Below are 22500 nucleotides of genomic sequence, written 5' to 3' on the forward strand. Positions count from 1 at the left end.
CTATAACTCCCCTACCGCCATCAAAAAAAAAAATTTTTTTTTTTTTTCCTTTTCGGCTTTTCTTCTCCATTTTTCTCTCTTGTCCTTGTGTTCATTTATATTCAAAGAATAGTTAGGAGTGAGAAGAGTTGGTCACTTTCTATTCATTCATTCACTCTTCTTCTTCTTCTTATTATTATTATTATTATTATTATTATTATTATTATTATGCAAATGAGGTGCACATAGTTTCTTCCTCCCACTTACACATGCTTTCTCATGATCATCATTTGCTTTTACATCCATCTCATTGTCCTACTATGCTTCCTCCTCCCCCTTCTCCTTTTCCCCTCCTCTAATTTTACCTCTTTCTCTTCCTTTGACATACCCTTCTCCTCTTCTTCTGACTTTGTCTCCTCTTACTCTGACTGCTTTTCATCTTCATTGTCTTTTTCATTATTATTGTTGTCATCGTCGTCATATTCTTCATCTTTTTTGTCATTTTTTTTCTTCTTTATTGCCTTCGTTGTTGTTGTCGTCGTCTTCTTCATCGTTGCTGTCTTCATCTTCTTCGTCATCTTCTTCATCGTTTCCTTCCTCGTCGTTTTCTTCTTTGTTTTCTTTGTCGTTTGTTCTTCTACGTCATCTTCTCCGTTATTTTTTTTTTTTCATCTTCGTCCTCTTCCTCTTTTCTCCTTTGACTTCTTTGTATTTTTTTTACGACTTGCCCCAGCGTAGTATAAACACCCCCAACCACTCCATGTTAAGAACGGCTTTTGGAATAAACACTTCCCCCAATCTTCCCATGTTACGAACGACTTTCAGGGTTGGGGAGTGTTTATTCCGAAAGCCGTTCTTAGCATGGGGAGGTTGGGGTATTTATAATCCGCTGGGGCACGTTGTAAAGGTTAACCTATTTCTCTATTTTCCTCTGCCTTCTCCTCTGATAGCCTTCTTCCTTTTCTCCTCCTCCTCCGATTTTGCCCGTTCTTCCTCCTTCCTCCGACTTTTTCTTTTTCCCTTTCCTCTCTGACCTCTCTTTTCTCTCCCTCTCCTGTCGTAAACCCTCTTTACAATTGAATAGTTTTCCATTTTGTGCCTTATCTTGAGAAGTAGCCATTTTATAGGAAGAGAATTGACTTAGAAGTTGTCTTTCCATATCTGAAATCTCATTGTTCCTATTTACAATGCCTCCCCACGGGACAGAGTTAGACACCAGGGTCGTTTTTTAACGTGGAGAAAAGGAACAAAAATAAAAATTGTCTCAGTCGTGAAGGATTTCTCCTCCACTGACAGAGAACAAGAAATTAAAGGGCAGCATCTGAAGAACAGATACTACACTTTGATGTATTTATTTGCTCCCCCACTGAGCAAATTAGGCACAAGGCCGATTTTTAAAGTAAGGAGTGAAGGGGAAATGGGGACCAACTCCCCAAGGAGTAGAGGAGCTGAATAGTGACAATTGGTATGAAGGGTTGCCCCTATATTGACCAAGGTCTTATATGTGGGGTTGCCCCAACATATGGTCTTTGTTAGCAGTATCTGCCGGAACAGATACTACACTTTGATCTTGTCCCGAAGGTCAGGTATTTATTTGCTCCCCTACCGAGCAAATTAGGCACAAGGCCGATTTTTAATGTGAGGAGTGAAGGGGAAATGGGGACCAACTCCCTGGGGAGTAGGGGAGCTGGATAGTGACAATTGGTATGAAGGGTTGCCCCTACATTGACCAAGGTCTTATATGTGGAGTTGCCCCCACATATGGTCTTTGCTTGCAGTATCTGTCGGAACAGATGGTATTTATTTGCTCCCCCACCGAGCAAATTAGGCAAAAGGCCGATTTTTAATGTGAGGAGTGAAGGGAGGGGGAAGGGAAAAAGGGGACCAGCTCCCGAGAGGTGGGAAATGGGAGCTGGTTAAAGGTCAGGCATGTGGGGTTGCCCCCACATCTGGTCTTTGCTAGTCATAGCTTGCAGTATCTGTCGGAACAGATACTACACTTTGATCTTGGCCCGAAGGCCAAAAAGGATTGTTAATAAAAAATTTTCAATGAAAAATACTGAAACAAGAAAACAAAAATCTGGTCACAATATCTCATCAATTGTCTCATTAAAACAATTTTCAATTGTTAGAGATTTTATGAACATGTATGTATAATTTAAATGTCTCCTTTCAAGTTTTGTCTCCCTAAAAAAAAAAATGTACATAAAAAGGTTTTTCAAGATGTACCAGACCAACATTATTGTACATGTGTTTGACTAGATACATTATAATCTACTCACTAGGAGTTCTCACATAGGCCATCACCAGGGATCACTTACTACTGGCAATAATCTGTGGTGTTACCTAGAGTCTGAGTGACAACAACTCTCCCCAAATTTCCAGTGCTCTCCATCTTGATAACGATAGCAGGTGATCCCACATTATCTCAACAGTCGTTTACCATTGATTTCTTGATGACATAGGCCTTCCTTGGGGTTTGGATGACAAAAAGCCTACCCAAAGCCCCAGTTCTCTCCACACTCAGCCAACTCTTTCATGTGGCATTTCAGGATGAAACAATAAAAGTGTCTCGCCCTAAAGAAATCAACACTACAGCTTTATTTTAAAACTTTTATTAAAAAAATCAATTCATGTAACTTGATTATGTAGTAGAGCTGACATCTATTCAATGTAGCTGTCTTGAGCCTCAGTCACCGCCTCGACACGGATACTGGGAGCGTGCTTTTTCCACAAGCGCCGGCGGGAATTTGGCAAATACTCTGCAAATGGTGGCGATTAGGTTGGCTTTGGTGTTGTGAGAGGTCATGTTGGTGATGTTATCGATGTATGACCAAATGAAATAGCTCAGCAAGTTCAGTTCGGAGAAGGAGGGACCCAGTAAGAGATGGGTACAAAGTCATAGCACTCCTTCTGAAGCCAAGCCTGGGTCTCTTTGAACTTGTGGACCGGCGCCGAATCCTGCTGCCACACGCAGGGTCTGCCAGCGGCCATCTGATTGCACTAGGGGATCACCACACTCTTCAGCACATCCAGGTACACTTTGGTGTTGACTTTCAAACCAATTTTGAAGATGTGAAGTGGCATGATGTAGCCCTGATTTGAAACCACTCCAAATACCATAACCGGGGCGGGAAACTTTGTTGAGCTGTACCCTCAAGCGGTAAACTGTCTGGCTTTGCATTTTGGAGGATGCTGACAATGGTCCTGTTGTCATAACTTGGATCGGTAGAGAGCATGAGTTGTACAGTGGCACGTCTCCGATCTCGCTCGTTGAACATTATGTCACTTTCAAACATAATAGAAGGCTCCTATCGCTCTTGGGATTTGTATGCAACTGGCCAACTAGTAGATAGTCTGCAGCAAAAAAAGACAACCAGTTTTCATCAAACGGAAATGGAATCATGTTGTCTTTTCTAGGGTGACAATTTTTATCGTACCACCCTGTAGACGCTACCTTTTTCTGAGGAAGGGGCATATTATTATTATTATTATTATTATTATTATTATTATTATTATTATTATTTCATAGTAGTCAACTTTTAGATGCTTTTAGTTGGATTTTTTTTTTTTTCATGAACATCAAGTCAATCTCTTTGATTTCAGACATTAAAGCTGTACCTTAACATTTTCGCTGTTTCTAACAGGCAAGTTTTTTGCAGAATTGGAAACGAAATTTTATCATCAATCTTCTTTTCCTTTTTTTTTTACAAGGGAGTCCCCACTTATTATTGAAGGCCACTGGAGGATAAAGTTTATTGAATGTAAAGTGGTAGTGTAATAATCGTTAATAATGTAGTGTAGATTGGGTAGAATTCGATTATTTAAGGGGACGGCTCAACAAGAACTTGTTTACATTAGACTTGAAGGCTACCATGTTGTAATCGTCCAGGAAGCAGGAAAGAAGCTTTGTTCATGAAATCTGCGTTTAGATTTAGGCACAGGTAGAGAGTGGGGGGGGGGCTTGTTGATAGTGGTTGTAGTCAGTCGAGTTTTTTTTTTTTTTTTTTTTTTTTAGTGAAAGTTTGGCGAGGGGGATTCATAGATTCGAGCTCAGATGAGCACTTTCCATGAAAATAACGATAGATATTAGATTATTTTATGGTTAAGCCATTTATGGGGACTTTTCGCTATGGTTCCAGTTATTATTATTATTGTTGTTATTATTGTTGTTGTTGTTCTTCTTCTTCTTCACTGTCTCTTATTTATCGAAACAATGAAAGATATTGTATGTTTCTAATGTTACTATTGCTGATAAAAAGGGCATTTCAGATGTTGACGTTCACTTAAAACAATGGGGTCGATTGTAAAATGTTATTTGGTATAAGCAATGGATTTCAGTGTCCATTTGGAGTAATTTGTCAAATCGAAGACGTTCGTCTTGGAATGTATAGTTTCACTAACGTTTGCCTACTGTAGAAAAAAAAAATAAGCTTAGCCTGTTATAGATACGTCCCTTATATCTTTATAGGACATTTGCATCGTCCGTTTGTCCGTCATGCTTCAAGTTGAAATGACATTTTCATAGACAAGGCTCTACGGACAAATTCATCTTTAGTTGATCTTCGGCATCTGGATATTTTCGTTTATTAGCCAAATAGAAAAGTTACTAGCCAAACATATGATTTTTGGAATATGACATCTTCGTTCCGTGACAAGTGAGTACATTATAAAGATTTTTCTGTATTTTTTTTGTTTTTAATAAGTGAAATTCTAAATATTATGTTGACTTGAAAGTTGATTTGAATTTCTTCGGGTGTTTTTTAAAACAGCTTTTGTTATACTAAAAAAGAGTTTATTGTTCTATGAAACTTTTATTAAAATAATTTGACGGTCCTTGTTTTATTTTTTTAAAAAAAAAAAAAAAAGGAGGGGGGTGAAAATACATTTTTTTTTTTTTTTACTCAGCTTTGGAAGATTGTTGGTGAAAAAACACAATCGCCAAAAGATAGGTGTTTTATTATTTAGAGTCGCCACTAAGACAAATCACTCGCAAATGCGACTGTTTCACTCGCAACGTAAAGCTCTGTTGGAAAAACGTTCATATCAAAAAGGGCATTTCAATAAGCGGTTCTGTTCGTCTGTTACGTTTTCACTTACGAGCAGTCAAAAACCAATAAAATAAGTCTTTTTTATACATACATGCGAGTGTTTATAGTAGGTCTCTTTTTTATACTCGCCTCTTTGTTATTTCTTGCATGGTCGTGATCAACTCGTCTGTTTAACTAGACAAATAAAACTAAAACTACTGAATGAAAACACTTTCTTGTGACTTTCCTGAGTTTTTCAATGTTTTATTAGAAAGAAATTACTTAGAGAGAGAGAAAGAGAGAGAGACTCAACTAAAATGATTTCCTTAACTTGATTTTCTAATTTGAGAATTGTGAGATGCAGACGGACAGATATCAAAGTTACATTGGTCTTAGATTATTCACATTCTTGGTCCGTGTTTCATCTACGGTTCCCATAGCGAGACTAATAAAACCTTTAGTTTGAAATAATATTTTCGCCTATCTTTAAGTTTTAAAACGTTTACATCAATCTGTCTTGCTTCATTTTCATTGGCCTGTTATGTTTAAATCTGAAACAGGATTCTCATTGGTTTATTATGTATAAATTTGAAACAGCATTTTCATTGGTCTGTCTGTCATGTCGAAATCTGGAACAGCATTTTGATTAGTCATTAGTCTGTCATGATTAAATTCGGAACAGCATTTTCATTGGCTTGTCATGTTGAAATCTGAAAAAGCAATTTTATTGGTATGTCATGTTTCAATCTGAAACACCATTTCGTCTTTAAATATGTACATTGAATATATTTATTTCACGAATACAATTTTTTTTTTTCACATTGTTTATTTCATGTATACTAAGATAAGAAGACTTGAATATTTTTACATTCCATATGCAAGCCAGGAAAGCCCCATAATCCACATAATCCACTGATAGCACAGGGGGATTATTCTGTTATTGGATGCTTTTCCTGAAGCTAAGCAATATGTAAAGTTGGTTAGTTGCCTTGTGTTTTGTGAAACAAGTATCTGTTTCTTACAGGCAACCAAGAACGTGTAGCACTCAAAGAGTGTAGACCTCCTCCTAGGTCCAACAAGATCTAATGAAATAACATGGAGACGAATTTTAGCTTTTTTTTTTTTTACAGGTGTATAGAAAATGTGAAAACAATGAACACTTTCTAAAAATTGAAGAATTAGTTTTTAATCAAGTGTAAAATTTTTGACTGATTTTTGAAACCGTCTTGTTTTTGAGTCATCTTGACAAATTTTCCAATTACTGATCAGTCATCTCATAAGCTGTATAGTAATAACGTAATGAATTTTCAAGAATCTACACCAATTTTAAATGCCTGTACAAAAAAAAAGTTAGGAAACTTATTTAAGGCAGCCCGTATCTTTATTTTGAAGATTTAAATTCTTATAATTTAAATTAAACGTTAAAAACGTTCGTTTTATTTACTTCACTGATAAGTATTCTTTACATTAAGCTGTGAAGAGAGTAAGTAGGCAACTGTGGAATTGGAGTTAATCCTTTCTCATAAATTATAAATATCTATTGTCTAGAAGTGAGAACTTTCCGCGGCTTATCAGATGATACGGTAACCAGGCAACAGATGAATATATATGCTATATTCTTTCAAACTTTATAAATATGGATTGATGATTTACACTTCGAAACACTTTCACACACATGAGGCTATTCTCTATTTCTGTAAATCTACAATCAAACAATGTATGGAGTACTGTTGTTATATTTAGACTAGCAAGTCTCGTTTGAGGGTTCTTGACGAAGTGCAAAAACGTATCTCTGTAACAGAACCGCTGGCGCTGATAGCAGCAGTAGCAGTTGCATAATCCATATGCAAATGATCAAGCCAGAGCACAATGGGACGTCACAGCGAAGGAATAAAAGGGAAAGAAAAAGAAAAAAAAATGCACCACGTACATGAAGAAAGCTTCTTTCTTAGAACTGCACATTTGTGGAATGGTCTTCTGATTTCCAGCTGATTACAATATTATCGTCTTCAAGTCCAACATAAACAAGTTCTTAGTGAGCTGTTCCCCTTAAGTAATCCAATTTACCAAATTTCCACTGCTAACAATTACTATGATATTGTCCCGTTTTAACTCTTATTTTCGAGTGGTCTCTAGGCCTTGATAAGTGGTGATTCCTTTGTAAAGAAAAAATAAAAATGGAAAAAAAAAAAAACGTAGCGTGGACCGAGAGAAGAAATTGCATACCGGGGAAGATGAACGTTTGGCTTTGTGGTAGTCAGAGAAACTTTTAAACTACATGGCACTACGACATAAAGTAAGATTTTTAAAACAAGAGGCAATACGGTATTTTGGAATAATCATGAATAAATTCATTTCATTTTAACCGAAAAGACTGAGTGGAATTTATTTTTGTTTCCTTGCGACTGTCTCGGGCACAATGTGTTGGGTCCGAATGTTAAAATGTAAAATTGAAGAAGAATAACGAGACCGTTACAGCTGTAATTTGATTGGCCTCCTTCCACTCACCCTTTCTTCTTGACTGTCCTTCCCACCTCCCTTTTCGAAAGCATCTATCACCTGTATTCGTTTCTTCCACTAAATCATGCAACGAAACACATGTTTACATCAGATCTGACTTCGAAACTCTGATAAGATTATATGTTAGACCCCACCTCCCCTCAGAAACGGTTTTAAACTTCTTTTCTTTTTTTTTTTACACCCCCCCCCCAAACAAGGCATATTGCCACTTGGACGTAAAGGGCTACTAATTGGGACCATGCCTAAGAAAGATTGAAATGTGTTGGTTTACGTTGCGTTTGAACTTCTGCATGTCAGTACAGTTTTATGGAGTATCGTTGTTACTTGGACTGGAGGGTTCTTGATAAAGTGAAGTAACGTATCAGCAATTTGATTGACCCCACGCTGCCTTCTTCTCTGCACCCCCCTATCTCACAGACGCAATGTTGCTAGTCTCAGTCTCTTTTATAAATATTATGACATGTGTTCTTCAGAACTGTCTGATCTATTTTCTGCTTCCTTTGATGCAGCTCGTTTGACTCATTGGTCTAGTGGTCTCCATCAATTCGCTGTTTTAATACCTCATTGTAATGCAACTTCTTATTCCAGTAGTTTCTTTCCAAGAACTGCAAGGTTGTGGAACTCTCTTCCTGCTCACTGTTTTCCTGCTACCTACAGCCTTGTTCTTTTCAATACTAAGGTCCATAGGCATCTCCTGTCTTTGCAATGATCAGCTTTCATTCGTGTCAGATCCTTACATCAAGTGGATTTAAAGGTGAATCGTGCATATACAAATACATACGTATATACAGATACTTAAGTTTATAGAGAAACTAGCAGGCGGCCCGGCATTGCCCGGTCGTAAACTATGCTTAAATATATTTTATGCAGATTTTGTATTATTATTATTATTATTATTATTATTATTATTATTATTATTATTATTTATTATTATTATCATTATTGAGCCAATTCTCTAGTGATTATTATATTGTACCCAATATATAATAGTGATTTGAAGAAATGTGTGTATGTGTGTGTGCAAATCATCATGTAATGATTAGATCACTCTGACAGACGTTAAAAACATTTAAAATAAATGCTTAAATTTCAACAATATTTCTCGCGATTAACAGTGGCTGAATGGATTTGGTGCTTGCTAATGGAGTCAGAAATAACTTCATTGCCGGGTTCGAGTATCTGCACTGATGGTTCCCGAAAGGATGAAACACAAATGTCTGTAGGTATTTAATAATTATAATATATATATATATATATATATATATATATATATATATATATATATATATATATATATGAGGGAGAGAAAGAGAAAATAAATTAAACAGCTAATGTCAAGAATTGTGTAAGTCAATTGAATTTTGTGCATGCGTAGAAATAACATGTTTAGTCCAACAAGATTACTTATAAATGTATATAGATAGATTAGGGTAATCATTTATTACTGATATAAATTATTATAAAGGAAATACAGTTGGGAAATTAGTCAAAAATATTTTGGTTTACCTACTTATTTTCTATTTATTTTAATATGCCTAAAGCTGAGCTGCAAAGTAAATCTAAGGGCCATAACTCTTCCAACGCAATTGAAAGCGACAAAGACGTTGATGCTGGTTCATTAAGGACAGCTGTTACATTTGGTCGTTTAATCTGTGAAAGCAGAGACCGAATACAAAGAATTCACCAAACCAAAAATCCCCCATAAATAAACATCTTTTGAACTCTTTTGTGAAACAGCGTCTAGTTTATTAAATTTAATGCAAACCACAAAACTGAATACCGTCCCCAGACTGACATTATGTTAGCACCCACCCATCCATAACCTTTATAATGAGTTACACCTCCTGGCGTTTTTTCTTTGATGCTGAAAATGTGAGAGGTTTACAATTAGGACTAAGCTTTGCTGAGCCTTTTTTTCATTCGAAGGATATTTCTTTCCCCTTTCTCCTTTCCTTTCTTTTTCCTTTCGTTTTCCCTTTTCCTTCATTTTCTTTCTTCCTTCATTCCTTTTACTTGTTTCTTTTCCCTCTTATGTTCTTCCTTTCTTTTTCCTTTCTATCTTTTTTATCATTCCTTTCCCTCTTCTCATTTTTCTTCCTTAGTTTTTCATTCCTTTCTTCTCTTTTCCTTCTTTTTTACCCTTCCTTCCTTTTTTCTCCTCTCCTTTCTTCGATTTTCTGCATTTTTCCTTCTTAATTTCTTTTTTTATCTCTTCCTTCTAGGTTCCTGTCTTCCCTCTATTTTTTCCATTCCTTCATTCCTTCCTTCCTTATTCCTTCCTTCCTTTTCCATTTCTTCCTTCCTTCCTTCCTTTCTTTTCCATTTCTTCCTTCCTTCCTTCCTTTCTTTTCCATTTCTTCCTTCCTTCCTTTCTTTTCCATTTCTTCCCTCCTTCCTTCCTTTCTTTTCCATTTCTTCCTTCCTTCCTTTCTTTTCCATTTCTTCCCTCCTTCCTTCCTTTCTTTTCCATTTCTTCCCTCCTTCCTTCCTTTCTTTTCCATTTCTTCCTTCATTTCTTCTCCATTTCTTTCTTCCTTCCTTTTTTCTTCCTTCCTTTTTTCTTCCTTCCTTTCTTTTTCATTTCTTCCTTCCTTCCTTTCTTTTCCATTTCTTCCTTCATTTCTTCTCCATTTCTTCCTTCCTTCCTTTTTTTATTCCTTCCTTACTTTTCCATTTCTTCCTTCCTTTCTTTTCTATTCCCTCCTTCCTTTCTTTTCTATTCCTTCCTTCCTTTCTTTTCTATTCCTTCCTTCATTTCTTTTCCATTTTTTCCTTCATTTCTTTTCCATTTCTTCCTTCATTTCTTTTCCATTTCTTCTTTTCTTTTCTCCTCAATTTCTTCCTTCCTTTCTTTTTTGTTGCCCTCTCTATTTCCTTTCGCTATTCTCTAACCCCACTCAACCCTGACATTTCTTTCATGTGGAATTGGGGTCCAATTCCCTCGAGGTTCATTTAGTTTATATAAGTAATTCTTTTACATAATTCTTTGGGGGTTTTTTTCCTTATCTTCTTCTATGTAAATGGATATTTACCACTCTCCGCGCAAATGCATCATAATGTTTTCATTTCGTTGGATTACTATCGCCTCGGCACATTTCTTTGTCCCCCAACTTAATTTAAAAATCATCTGGTCTCATTAAATCTTTTCTCGTCCCGATTACTGCGTCTTCCTTTCGTTTATTATTTATTTATTATGTTTGTGATTGTTCCTGCAAAACGTTTTCATTTAATTCCTGTAAATAATGACATTCCTGTTTTGCAAAACCTCCACTCTAACCCATTTTTTTTAAAAATCGCTTCAGACAAAGCGTGAAGCTACTTGATGTAAAGACATAATAAGCACGAAAGATGATTATCACAACGACAGAAGATTACTATTGATCTTAAACTTGAAAAGATCAAGGTTAAGGTGGGGGTAAAACAGCAGAAAGAGTTCTACAAGCCTGCACTTTTAAAAAAAAGCTACTAGAATAGGAAAAAGCACAGTAATTGAGGGAAATTTAATGCCTATAAATTCCAAATCAGCAGACATAAACAGTAAACAGTCAGAGAGTATTCAATGACAGGAAGTCGGAATATTATATTTTGAGCTTGAGTTGACTCTAAAGAAGGCTCAACTATTACTGTCTTTAAGGGGCTTTCTATCAACTTCCTACAATATTATATACATATCTCTAAACATTCTAAACTCGTGCTATACAGCCTGACCCCCAAAACATGGCCATATATACTACTCAAATTTCCAACTAGTAGTACAAGAGCTCTAACTCTTATGTAGTGCTAAGATTAGAAATCTGCTTCTGATAGTTTTTTTATGTTCGAAAATAAATATAGATTTTTAAAAATAATATTTTGTTTATGTGAATGCATAAATCATAGTTTAAGTTTTATTGTTTTAGTTAAATAGAGTATTTTTGCGACATCCGATGAGGTGCCTCTCAGAAAACGCCTTTTTTTTTTTGTATTTGTATCTCCCTCTCTCCTTCGCTGTCTCCCCCTCTCCTTCGCTGTCTCCCCTCCTTCACTGTCTCCCCCTCTCCTTCGCTGTCTCCCTCTTTCCTTTGCTGTCTCCCTCTTTCCTTTGCTGTCTCCCTCTTTCCTTTGCTGTCTCCCTCTTTCCTTTGCTGTCTCCCTCTTTCCTTTGCTGTCTCCCTCTCTCCTTTGATGTCTCCTCTTTCTCTTCACTATCTATCTATCTATCTGTCTATCTCTCCCTCCCCAGTAATCAATCTTACCTCTCTTTTAATCTGCTTGTTATTCACATTCCTTACTTTCATCCAATCGTGTCAAAGCGTACAATATCAAAAAGCCGAATATCACCCTCCCACACTCCTCCATCTTCCTTTCACTCTTGTATAATACCATTCCACTATTTTTCACTCTTGCATAATACCATTCCACTACTTTTCACTCTTGCATAATACCATTCCACTACTTTTCACTCTTGCATAATACCATTCCACTATTTTTCACTCTTGTATAATACCATTCCACTATTTTTCACTCTTGTATAATACCATTCCACTACTTTTCACTCTTGCATAATACCATTCCACTATTTTTCACTCTTGTATAATACCATTCCACTACTTTTCACTCTTGTATAATACCATTCCACTACTTTTCACTCTTGTATAATACCATTCCACTACTTTTCACTCTTGTATAATACCATTCCACTACTTTTCACTCTTGTATAATACCATTCCACTACTTTTCACTCTTGTATAATACCATTCCACTACTTTTCACTCTTGTATAATACCATTCCACTACTTTTCACTCTTGTATAATACCATTCCACTCCCGGACATAATTACCTCTAGGAATAGATTCTTATTCTTAATTCTCTATTTGTTCTACAACCACACAAGATTTAATGAACTAATAATAAAAGATTGAATCGTGTTCCTAATTAACCCTCCTCTGCCTGCCGTGCTGCTACTGACGAGTTGTGTCCCCCATCTACTGAAAACAATCCCTGTTCTCAGTTGATAAAAAGAGAATAATGTAATCTAAGCTGCTCATTTTTTATGTTTTTCCTTTTTTTTTTTTTTTTTTTAAATGTGTCTTTAAAAGAGACTTGTCTGTCGGTCACATTTCCGTTTTGTAAATAACATATTCATTACTAAATATTTACATCATCTAAGAGGCTCATCTTACATGCGTCTAATGATCTCATATAAAAAAAAAAAAAAATAGTCTGGGTGCCCAGCGTTGCCCGGGTGTTTGGCGGTGTGTGTTAAGCAAAAAAAAAAAAAAAAAAAAGTGGTAGTAGGCAGACACGCAGGCTCGAACCCGTACGACAAAGGAGGAAAAGAATGTGGAAAAAAAAAAAAAAAACGTGACGTCTTTGCCGTTGCATCCATCGCCAAACCGGAAGTGACAAAGGTTTAAATTAAGGCAAATCAATCAAAAAGAGGGGATGACTTTAAAAAATATCGGCGAAAAAAGCAACCCCAATCTTGCAGAAAAGTGCCCAGTTGAGGGTGAAGGAATTTATGTTTTTAGCCAATTTTTCAATATTTGTCGTTTGAAGGGGCCAGCTTCAAAACGATACCAATCTCGCGTAAATTCGTCATCTCTGTCGAAAGTTTTAGGCAGACATACATACATTACATACATACATTTAAACATACATTTAAACAGACAGGTGAGATTTATATTATAGACTAGCAGGGCTACCCGGCGTTGCTCGGGACCGTATAAACAATGAAAAAACAAAAGCAGATATTGAACATATGTTTTATTCTTAGGGGAGAGGAATCTTTCATCTCAAGTTTTAGCGTTACAAACAAACATTTGTCTTTTATATATATAGATAATGACAGGTTTTTTGGGGGCCCCCCTCGAAGATAACTGATCAGTTGACCAACTTCTAGTGGTCCGTTTGACGTGAAATTTCGATATTTGTCATCCGGGTGATGGGGCTTCGATATGATACCAAATTTGTCAAGTTTGGTTCCGTCTTTCAAAAGTTTTAGCATTACAAACAAACATACATACATACACACAGACGTTTGGCTTTTATATATATAGAAGATAGAAGAAGATTGCCGGTTGGTCCATGACGTTTAAGTTTGAAATTGCATTTTCATAGATCTGTTGTGTATTAAGTTTGAAATACTAACATTTTCCTTTATCTGTCACTGTCAAATTTGAAGTATTTTGTATAGAATTTGTCATGCTAACGCTTGAAATAATACCATTTTCATCAGTCTGTTAGAAATACATTTGAAATAGCATTTCTCATACATCACTAAACACACAGTTGAATATGCACAAACTGAACAAAGATGTCTTATTTTTAATGTATCCAAGCATCTCTATAAAACCTTCCATCTGTAATAAATGAGTTTGAAATATTATTTTCTTTGCAAAGCACGATCAGAGGATTTTTTTCATTCAATCCCAAGCCAACAGTCTAAACCAGTTTGAAATGTTTTTGTTTTTTTTTATCTGTTGACTGATGTGTATTACTGATCCTGTATAGTTCTAGGAGGTTCAACTTTTCAGGTCGTTGTCTATCATCTTTTAGGTGGAATAAGTTTATTGCTTACTGCCTGGGCCACCTACCTGGGAATAGCATCAAAACTGCCTTGGCAATTTTTGATAGATCAGAGTGCTCCTCCTCTAGGCGATCTGGCTTGATTTTCCCCAACTTCCAACCTTGTGTCACATTTTCCTGTGGTGGGAAGGAAGTAAATACCAGCACGATGAATTTTAAGAATATCCAGTTTTGTTTTTTTGGGTTTTTTTTTTGTCTAGCAGGCATTGCTTCATGTCGTCCTCTTTTTAATGAACAAATGTAAAGTTGCAGTAAAGCTCAAACGTGTTATCTTCATTGTCTGGAGGGAAGCTGGTCATCTCTATTAGTCTGCCCGTATTCCTTTGTCCAGAAAGATTTCTTTCCCCGAGGCTTCTTCTTTTCTGTTCGAGAATTTGTCCACAGAAGATGGAGACCTCATCATATAGATGAAATTACAACATCCCAAAAAGGAAACAGAGCATAAAATCTCTCTCTCTCTCTCTCTCTCTCTCTCTCTCTCTCTCTCTCTCTCTCTCTCCGTCCCTTCCTTTCTCTCTCCGTCCCTTCCTTTCTCTCTCCGTCCCTTCCTTTCTCTCTCCGTCCCTCCCTTTCTCTCTCCGTCCCTCCCTTTCTCTCTCTTCTCTCTCCTTCTCTCCTCTCTCCCCTTCTCCCTTCTCTCTCCCTTTCTCTTTTCTCTGTTCTTTCTCCCTTTCTCTCCATTTCTCTCATTCTCTTCCTCTCCCTTTCTCTCCTTTGCTCTCTCTCTCTCTCTCTCTCTCTCTCCGTCCCTTCCTTTCTCTCTCTGTCCGTCCCTTCCTTTCTCTCTCTGTCCCTCCCTTTCTCTCTCTTTTCTCCCTTCTCTCTCCCTTTCTCTTTTCTCCGTTCTTTCTCCCTTCTCCCTTTCTCTCCATTTCTCTCATTCTCTTCCTCTCCCTTTCTCTCCTTTGCTCTCTCTCTCTCTCTCTCTCTCTCTCTCTCTCTCTCTCTCTCTCTTTCTCATATGAAATTACAGATCAAGTAGCTGGAAAGACCCGTCTTGAGTTTTTTATGATAAAACCACACATGTAAGTCTTTCTTTGTTCATCAAATTTTGTTTTTAAAACTTGAATTTTGTTTGGAGAAGGCCTTGAAAAAAGTTTGAAAAGCCTTGAAATTGGACATTGAAAATCTGTATAAACTCTGGTAATAAAAAAATACCAGATCCTTCTATGCGTGAGATCACTTTGTGACATTTGACCTCTTGTGCACTAATTACAAAATGTGATATATTTTTTATTTATTCATTCCTTTTTATTATTATTATTCATTTCAGGATCCTCTGTTAACTTCAGTAAATTTCAATTTACCGTCGAGCCAAGCGATGTGGTCACGAACCGGGGAGGAGAGGCATTGCTCAACTGTGCTGCTGACAATGGGCAAACGACTCCCGTCATTTATTGGAGTAAAGATCATGAACGGCTTTACCTGGATCATGATAACCGACGGTAAGTGTAAACAATGAACGGTCTAATAAACTGTGTCCGTTGCTTGCCTGTGGAACTCTGTTCTACTGGTCTGCTTTCTAGTTGACTACAACATAGTCTTCAAATTCTATGTAAACAAGTTCTTGTTGAGCCATCCCCTTAAATAATCACCAATTTATGCCACTAATAATCACTACACTGTTTTCTTAGTGACACCTGTACACTCATTAACCCCTAACCTCGAGTGGACTTTAGGCCTTGATAAGTGGTGACTCCCTTGTAATAATAAAAAAAAAACCATTCAATCTCTCTCGCTTGGACAGGGTGCAACAAAGAATTTCTAACTTAATAGCCCCCATACTCTTTGGCAATCTCAAGCCTCTGTCTCATCACCACAGTACTTCCACTGTAAAGGCCCCTAAATACTGGAATAATTTTCTACTCTTATAGCTCCTTTCCTCGGTTTGCTTCCTTTCCATCTGTGGATTAAAATTCCATGATGCTTCTTACCCAGCTGACTACAGGATGGTCATCTTCAAGTCTAATGTAAACAAATACTTGTTGAGCTGTCCTTATTGGATAAGCAATTTCTCTTTATCGATCCTTTCAGACAATGAATTTTGAGAGCCTTAATCCTATTTTTATTTTTTAGATGTATAAATGGTCACAACTTATCAAGGCCAAATACAACTTGAGGATATGGGGTTAATGAGATAGAATGATCGTCAGAACTAAGTTTAATTATTTGTGGGAATGCTTCTGAATAGGAATCTGTTGACATCAGTTTTAAAGATGACTAAATTATAATCTGTGAGTCAAACACCCGAACAGAACTTCCATAAACAAAGTTTCTTTCCCTGTTGAGCCGTCGGCTTATGTAAACAATTCTTCTTAAAGATATCTTCTACCTATTCCACTCACTGTTTCCAATACTCTCATGGCAGCGATTATCATCCAACTAGCAATCATTTTAACCCCTTATCATTGAGTGGCCTCCAAGACTTAATAAGCAATGACTTGTCAGAAAAAAAAACTGTTCTATGGTACTGTGCTCTACAAATGAGAAGACCTTGTGGAGAAGTCCTGTTTGTTGAATTTGAATTTTTGCCTGGCACTAGGCACATTCCCCCTCTTAGAGAAGATCAAAAAAAAAAAAAAATGAGTAGGTTCCACAAGCTTCAACCCCTGTCCCATCACCGTAATGTTGCATCCCTGTGCCTCTCGTACAAGTAATTTAATGGAATGTGTTCTGATGAACTCATAGCACTTGTATCCCCTTGATGTAACCTCGACTAACCTGACAAGCGGCAAAATCTCACCCCCTTCACTGTAGAAGTCCTTAGTTACAAGAAAGCTTTCTACTCTCAAACTGCTAGACTTTGGAATTCCTTCCTGGTTTCCTGTTTCCCTGACTGTACTAACATGCAGAAATTTAAATGTAATGTGAACAAACATCTCATTTCTCAATTCCCAACATAGTGTCCCTGTAGATACGGTCCCAAATAGTAGCCCCTTATGTCCACTACTGCATGACAATAACTGCAGAATAACCATGTCTAAAATCATTCAATATTTGCTCACTTGAATGTTTGCTATTGATTGGCACAAATACTCAATTTCGATTGGTTCCTTGTATATCAGGATTTAACTAATCAGAAACAATTTCTCCTGGAGATGCACACCTGTTCTTAGATGTTATAAAAAGATCTGCTTTTGCACTTTCCTTTCAGTTCGCTGGTTAGAACGCCAACTTACTCAACAAACCCACGTCACTTGGAATAGCTATCAAACTCATTGGCATGTGAATGAAGCTCGCCTTTAACCTCTGACTATTGGCATTGGCACATGGATTAACATTAATTTTTCGGCACAGACTTATTTTCAAATGATAATAATATGCACTTTGCCAGCATTACAAACTTGATACTCCTATCAATATACAGACTTTTTTTTTAATAAAGTTCTCTTAATATAGACTTGATACCATTTCCTTCATCCAGATTTATGGACTTATAATAACATTTTCACCATCAAGCCATGAATATTTAGCATCTTAATTACGAGCACCTCTTTTGAGCGCAATGGATGAAGATGATCAATAAAGTCAAGATAAAATATTATTGTTGCAATATTTTTAGCAGACTAGAAAAGTATGGCTACAAAGATTTGGCCGGTTCTATTTATAATCACAGGTGATTAGAACAAACTAATTAGTTTCCAGAACTGGTTGATAAGATATGCTGAAATTCTTGGAATTTTTCAGTGATACATTTCCATCTTGAGACAAGAAGACCACTACATTCTGTTGATCCTAACTGGATTAATTATTTACCTAAAAAAGCTTCTCTTACTGTATTTATGGCTGCCATTTTTTTTTTTTTTTTTATTGCTTGGGATAACTACACTTTTCAGGTTTCTATTACAATTCCCAGAAGTACAAAAAGTTGTCCAAAAAAAAAAAAAAAAAACCCAAATATATAGCAAATAACTGTAATCAAAGGCAAGATAAATTACTTTTCTACCTAACTGGATAAGTTTTTAGTGTTTTTATTTAATGTAAAATGTTTATTTGTTCGAAAAACAAATAATATTGAGCGCTATGGAAGAAAAAATGGCAGTGATGTCTCTGTACATTTTTGAAGCCTTGATAATCACTTCAAAATAAAAAATAAAACAAATTGGTGGTAGAAACTCGCCCAATAAATGTCACGGTAACATTTATTGGGTCGCGTTTTATCATCATTTTGTCTTATATCTTATTTTTAAGCCTTTGGTGAGACTGCAAAGACATCGCGGTCATTTTTTTTCTTGTTCTTCAGCAGCGCTCAATATTACTTGTTTTTCAAACCAAATAAACATTTTACATAAAATAAAAACACTAAAAACTTATCCTGTTAGGTAGGAAAGTGACTTATCTTGCCTTTGATAACATTTGTTTTTTGACAACTTTTTCATACCTCTGTGGATTGTAATACAACCTTCATTTTTCTATTGTGAGAATGGTTTTACACTTGAGAGATTTTGTTATTTATTTTAATTTTTCATCCAAAGTTTCATTTCTACAATACCAACCTACCTACCTAGATTTATGACTACCTATGTTATTTGATACAGCATAATGGAATTTTACTTTTCTTTTAATAGAGAGCAACTTACAAATGGTTCATTGCACATAAAAAAGGTGATGCATACCAAATCCGATGTTGGCGATGTTGGTCTCTACGAATGTTTTGCCGAAGTCGACGGGTTGGGAACCATTGTCAGCCGGCCTGCCCACATCCAGATTGCACGTGAGTTTATTAAAATTTTAGTTATTATATGCCATCACTTGTGATTTGCCTGTCGATAACTGTCGAGTTGAACAGATATTTTATAGCATTTTCAAAAAAATTTTCATGTAATTTATGAAAGTTTGATATCCGTGAAAGTTTGATATCCGTGCTGGTTCTTGAGAAAGTCTTCATTTTTCTGAATACAGATTAAACATTGGGGGTGTTGGGGATAAAAATGGATTTCTAGAGAAACAAAGAAATTGAATTTGAAGCTGAGTAAACTTGAAGTCTGGTATTTTCAATTTTAACTTATATTAAATGATAGTGATAAATAACAGTGATATCAAATGGTCTTAAATGACAGCCTTAAACTATATTTTCAATTTTCAATTAAATAATCTTAAATAATAGTCTTGATATTAGATAGTTTTTAATAATAAACTTGATATTAAATAGTCTCAAATAATAGTCTTGATATTAAATAGTCTTAAATAATAGTCTTTATATATTAAATAGTCTCAAATAAGTCTTGATATTAAATAATCTTTATTTTCAAGTTTTATTTATTAATATTTTGTATGTGACATTTTTTGATAATTACCAATATTCAGGTTTGATAAGTTTTGGCCGACCATGTATAATGTAAATATTTTTATATTAAATCTTTACATTTTACTTTTCAAGAAGTTACGTTTTTAAATATTCTTTATTGTTTGTTATTTCCTTTTACGTAGATATGACGAAAACATTCAGCATAGAACCAGAGACTTTGAAGGTTTATCTGGGGGACATTGCAATGTTTCAATGTGAAATTGACGGTATTCCTGAACCAACGTACACGTGGTACAAAGACGGCACTCAGCTAACACAGACAGAACACATAAAGATTTACTCGGATGGCTACCTCGAAATCACAGATGTTCAATTCCTGCACATGGGAGAATACGTCTGCGAAGCTACAAACATAAATAGAAGTCGCAAAAGTGGACCAGCCACCTTGATACAAAATGCCGACCTGAGTAAGTCAGTTTTTTTTATTGTTTTGATTATTCATGAGTGTGTGTGTGTGTGTGTGTGTGTGTGTGTGTGTGTGTGTGTGTATACATACATATATATATATATATATATATATATGTGTGTGTATACATACATATATATATATATATATATATATATATATATATATATATATATATATATATATATATATATATATATACTAGCAAAAATACCCGTCGTTGACTGGGTTCAAAAACAGCCTACAGAACATGGACTCTGATTTATGAAAGTATGATAGGTTATGAAAAGAAAGGGTTGTAAAGAGATAGCTTTGAATTTGGGGGTATCAAAACCAAAGCAAAATATGATGAAAGTAAAAATAAAATAGATAAACCCCATAATTTATTATACCATACCTGTTCACAATAAAACACTTATCACAATATTCTGTGGATCTATATTAAAAAACTTTGTTAAACTTTGTGACATATTTCCATTCTATGGAGGTCAGGCGTGAATGAACACCCCATAATTTTATTATACCATAATTCTTCAAACTGAAACATAATTATCAAAGTATACTTACACAGATAGATATGAAAGGTCTTTATTAAAGTTTGTGCCTATTACCATTCTATGGAGGCCAGGCGCGAACACAGACCCCACAATTTTATTATACCATCCCTATTTAAGTTAAAACATACTTATCAAAGTATTATTATGTACATCTATATCAAAAACACTTGTACACGTTTTTTTTTTAATTTTAAAATTTTTTATTTCCATACTTTGTGGACCAGGCAGACCCCACAATTTTTAAATTTTTTATTTCCATATTTTGTGGACGCAGACCCCACAATTTTAATGAACCACTGTTCTGCCAGATCAAACATACCCATTCTTGTGTCTCGATACATCTTCTATCATTATATGTAATCAGTTTTTTTAAAATAGTCAATCATATAGGAGGAAAAAAAATATGTTACCAAATTTATGTTAAAAGAAAAAAAAAAAAGAAAAAAACAAACCCCAGAAAACTCATATCTATGACAAGCTCTAATAATTTTAGTAGAACTATTTCTGGATTAAAAAAAAAAAATCACTAAAATGCCAAGTATATATATATATATATATATATATATATATATATATATATATATATATATATATATATATATATATATATATATATATCTCCACGACTGATTGAAATTCCGAATATAAAAAAGTCTGGAATTACCAATTTTGGTTAGTTTTTCATTTTTATTCATTTTTATAAACATTTTACAAACATTTGTTTTTGCATTTTATGACCATCTTCATATAATGCAGTTTCATACAATGCTAAAACCAGCAAAACTTTTAGCTTTGCTAACTTTGCAAACATTGCATCGGCCAGACTTATTTGGTGAATATCTAATAGCACTTCCTAGTATAGACCATTTCAATTTGTATTCAGTGTTATTAATTAATTCCTTTATCCATTTTGCTAATGATGTTGTTTTATTAGAGAGTCGCAAACCTGATAGGCCCTGAACTGGCATCTAAGCTTCAGCCTCTGTCCCATCGACGAAATGTTGCATCCCTCTGCCTGTTCTACAAGTATTTTAGTGGTGAATGCTCTGACGAACTGCAATCACTTGTGCCCCCACGACGTGAGCACCCTCGACAAACCCGACAGGCTGCTAAATCCCACCCCCACACTGTAGAGATCCCTAGATGTAAAAGATCTTTCTACTCCAATAGTTTCTTCCCCAGAACCGCTAGACTTTGGAATTCCATTCCAGGTCCCTGCTTCCCCAACAGTATTGACGTGCAGAAGTTCAAGTATAACGTGAACCGACATCTTGCTGCTCAAATCCCTACATAGTACCCCAGTGGTTGTTGCCCCTGATAGTAGCCCCCTACGCCAAAGTGGCAATTTGCCTTGTTTGGGGTGAAAATGTAATAAAAAAAATAATATTTACAGTAGGTGTTTTAAATGATGCTGCATGGTTATTAAATCTTTCTTTGAATCAACATAACATTGAATACAAATTGAAATGGTCTATACTTGGAAGTGCTTGTAAACACCAAATAAGTCTGGCCGATGCAATTGAATCATATCATATGATAATATCTAAACAAGGAATATTATTTTAATCAATTGGAATTCATTATTGAGATGAATAATTTGTATTATTTATTCATTTGTTCATTGCAGACTATTATCCTCATCTTTAAGTTGTTATTTTATGACGCTTCGGCCAACCATTCCTCTGGCTTTCATAAGGTTGTTACCGTGACGGGATAGGAAATCTGAATCTTCTAACTGCAGCTTCAGCAATCATGGCCTTCCATAGTTGTTGTTGTTGTCTGACCACGTTTTGGCCAACTAAGTCTCTGCCTGGCTTTGGGTAGGATTGAAACCGCTATCTTCAGACAATGCTCACCTGGAACTGTAATTGCTGAGGATGCAGTTGGGAGATTCAGAGTTCCTATCCCGTCATGGTAGCAACCTGACAAAGGGCAGAGGAATAGTTGGCCGAAACGTCGTGAAACAACAATTAAAAGATAAGGAGTATAGTCCGTAATAAATGAACGAATGAATAAAACGTCAGGAAATAATTCAAAATTGTTTACACACAAACATATATAAGATAATGGTATGGTTTTAATTTCTATGTTCTACGTACGATATGAATTTCTTTGCAGAGAGTATCAAACAA

The 22500-nt window shown here is 35.6% G+C and overlaps 1 protein-coding gene across 22 annotated transcripts in view; it reads left to right on the plus strand.

Moving 5' to 3' along the window:
• LOC145261142 (neogenin-like) overlaps positions 1-22500 on the plus strand; it is a 396586-nt gene that overhangs the window by 140442 nt on the left and 233644 nt on the right. For all 22 annotated transcript variants that reach the window (XM_080119417.1, XM_080119423.1, XM_080119424.1 and 19 more), the window contains exons 2-5: positions 15371-15542; positions 18666-18811; positions 19528-19812; positions 22487-22500. The exon at positions 22487-22500 is cut by the window's right edge and continues 149 nt beyond it. In XM_080119417.1, coding sequence (XP_079975543.1) covers positions 15371-15542; positions 18666-18811; positions 19528-19812; positions 22487-22500 — 617 coding nt within the window. The remainder of the gene's footprint in view (positions 1-15370; positions 15543-18665; positions 18812-19527; positions 19813-22486) is intronic.

This window comes from Euprymna scolopes, chromosome 37 (genome assembly GCF_053919585.1).
Source record: "Euprymna scolopes isolate OS-2025 chromosome 37, ASM5391958v1, whole genome shotgun sequence".
NCBI lineage: Eukaryota > Metazoa > Mollusca > Cephalopoda > Sepiida > Sepiolidae > Euprymna > Euprymna scolopes.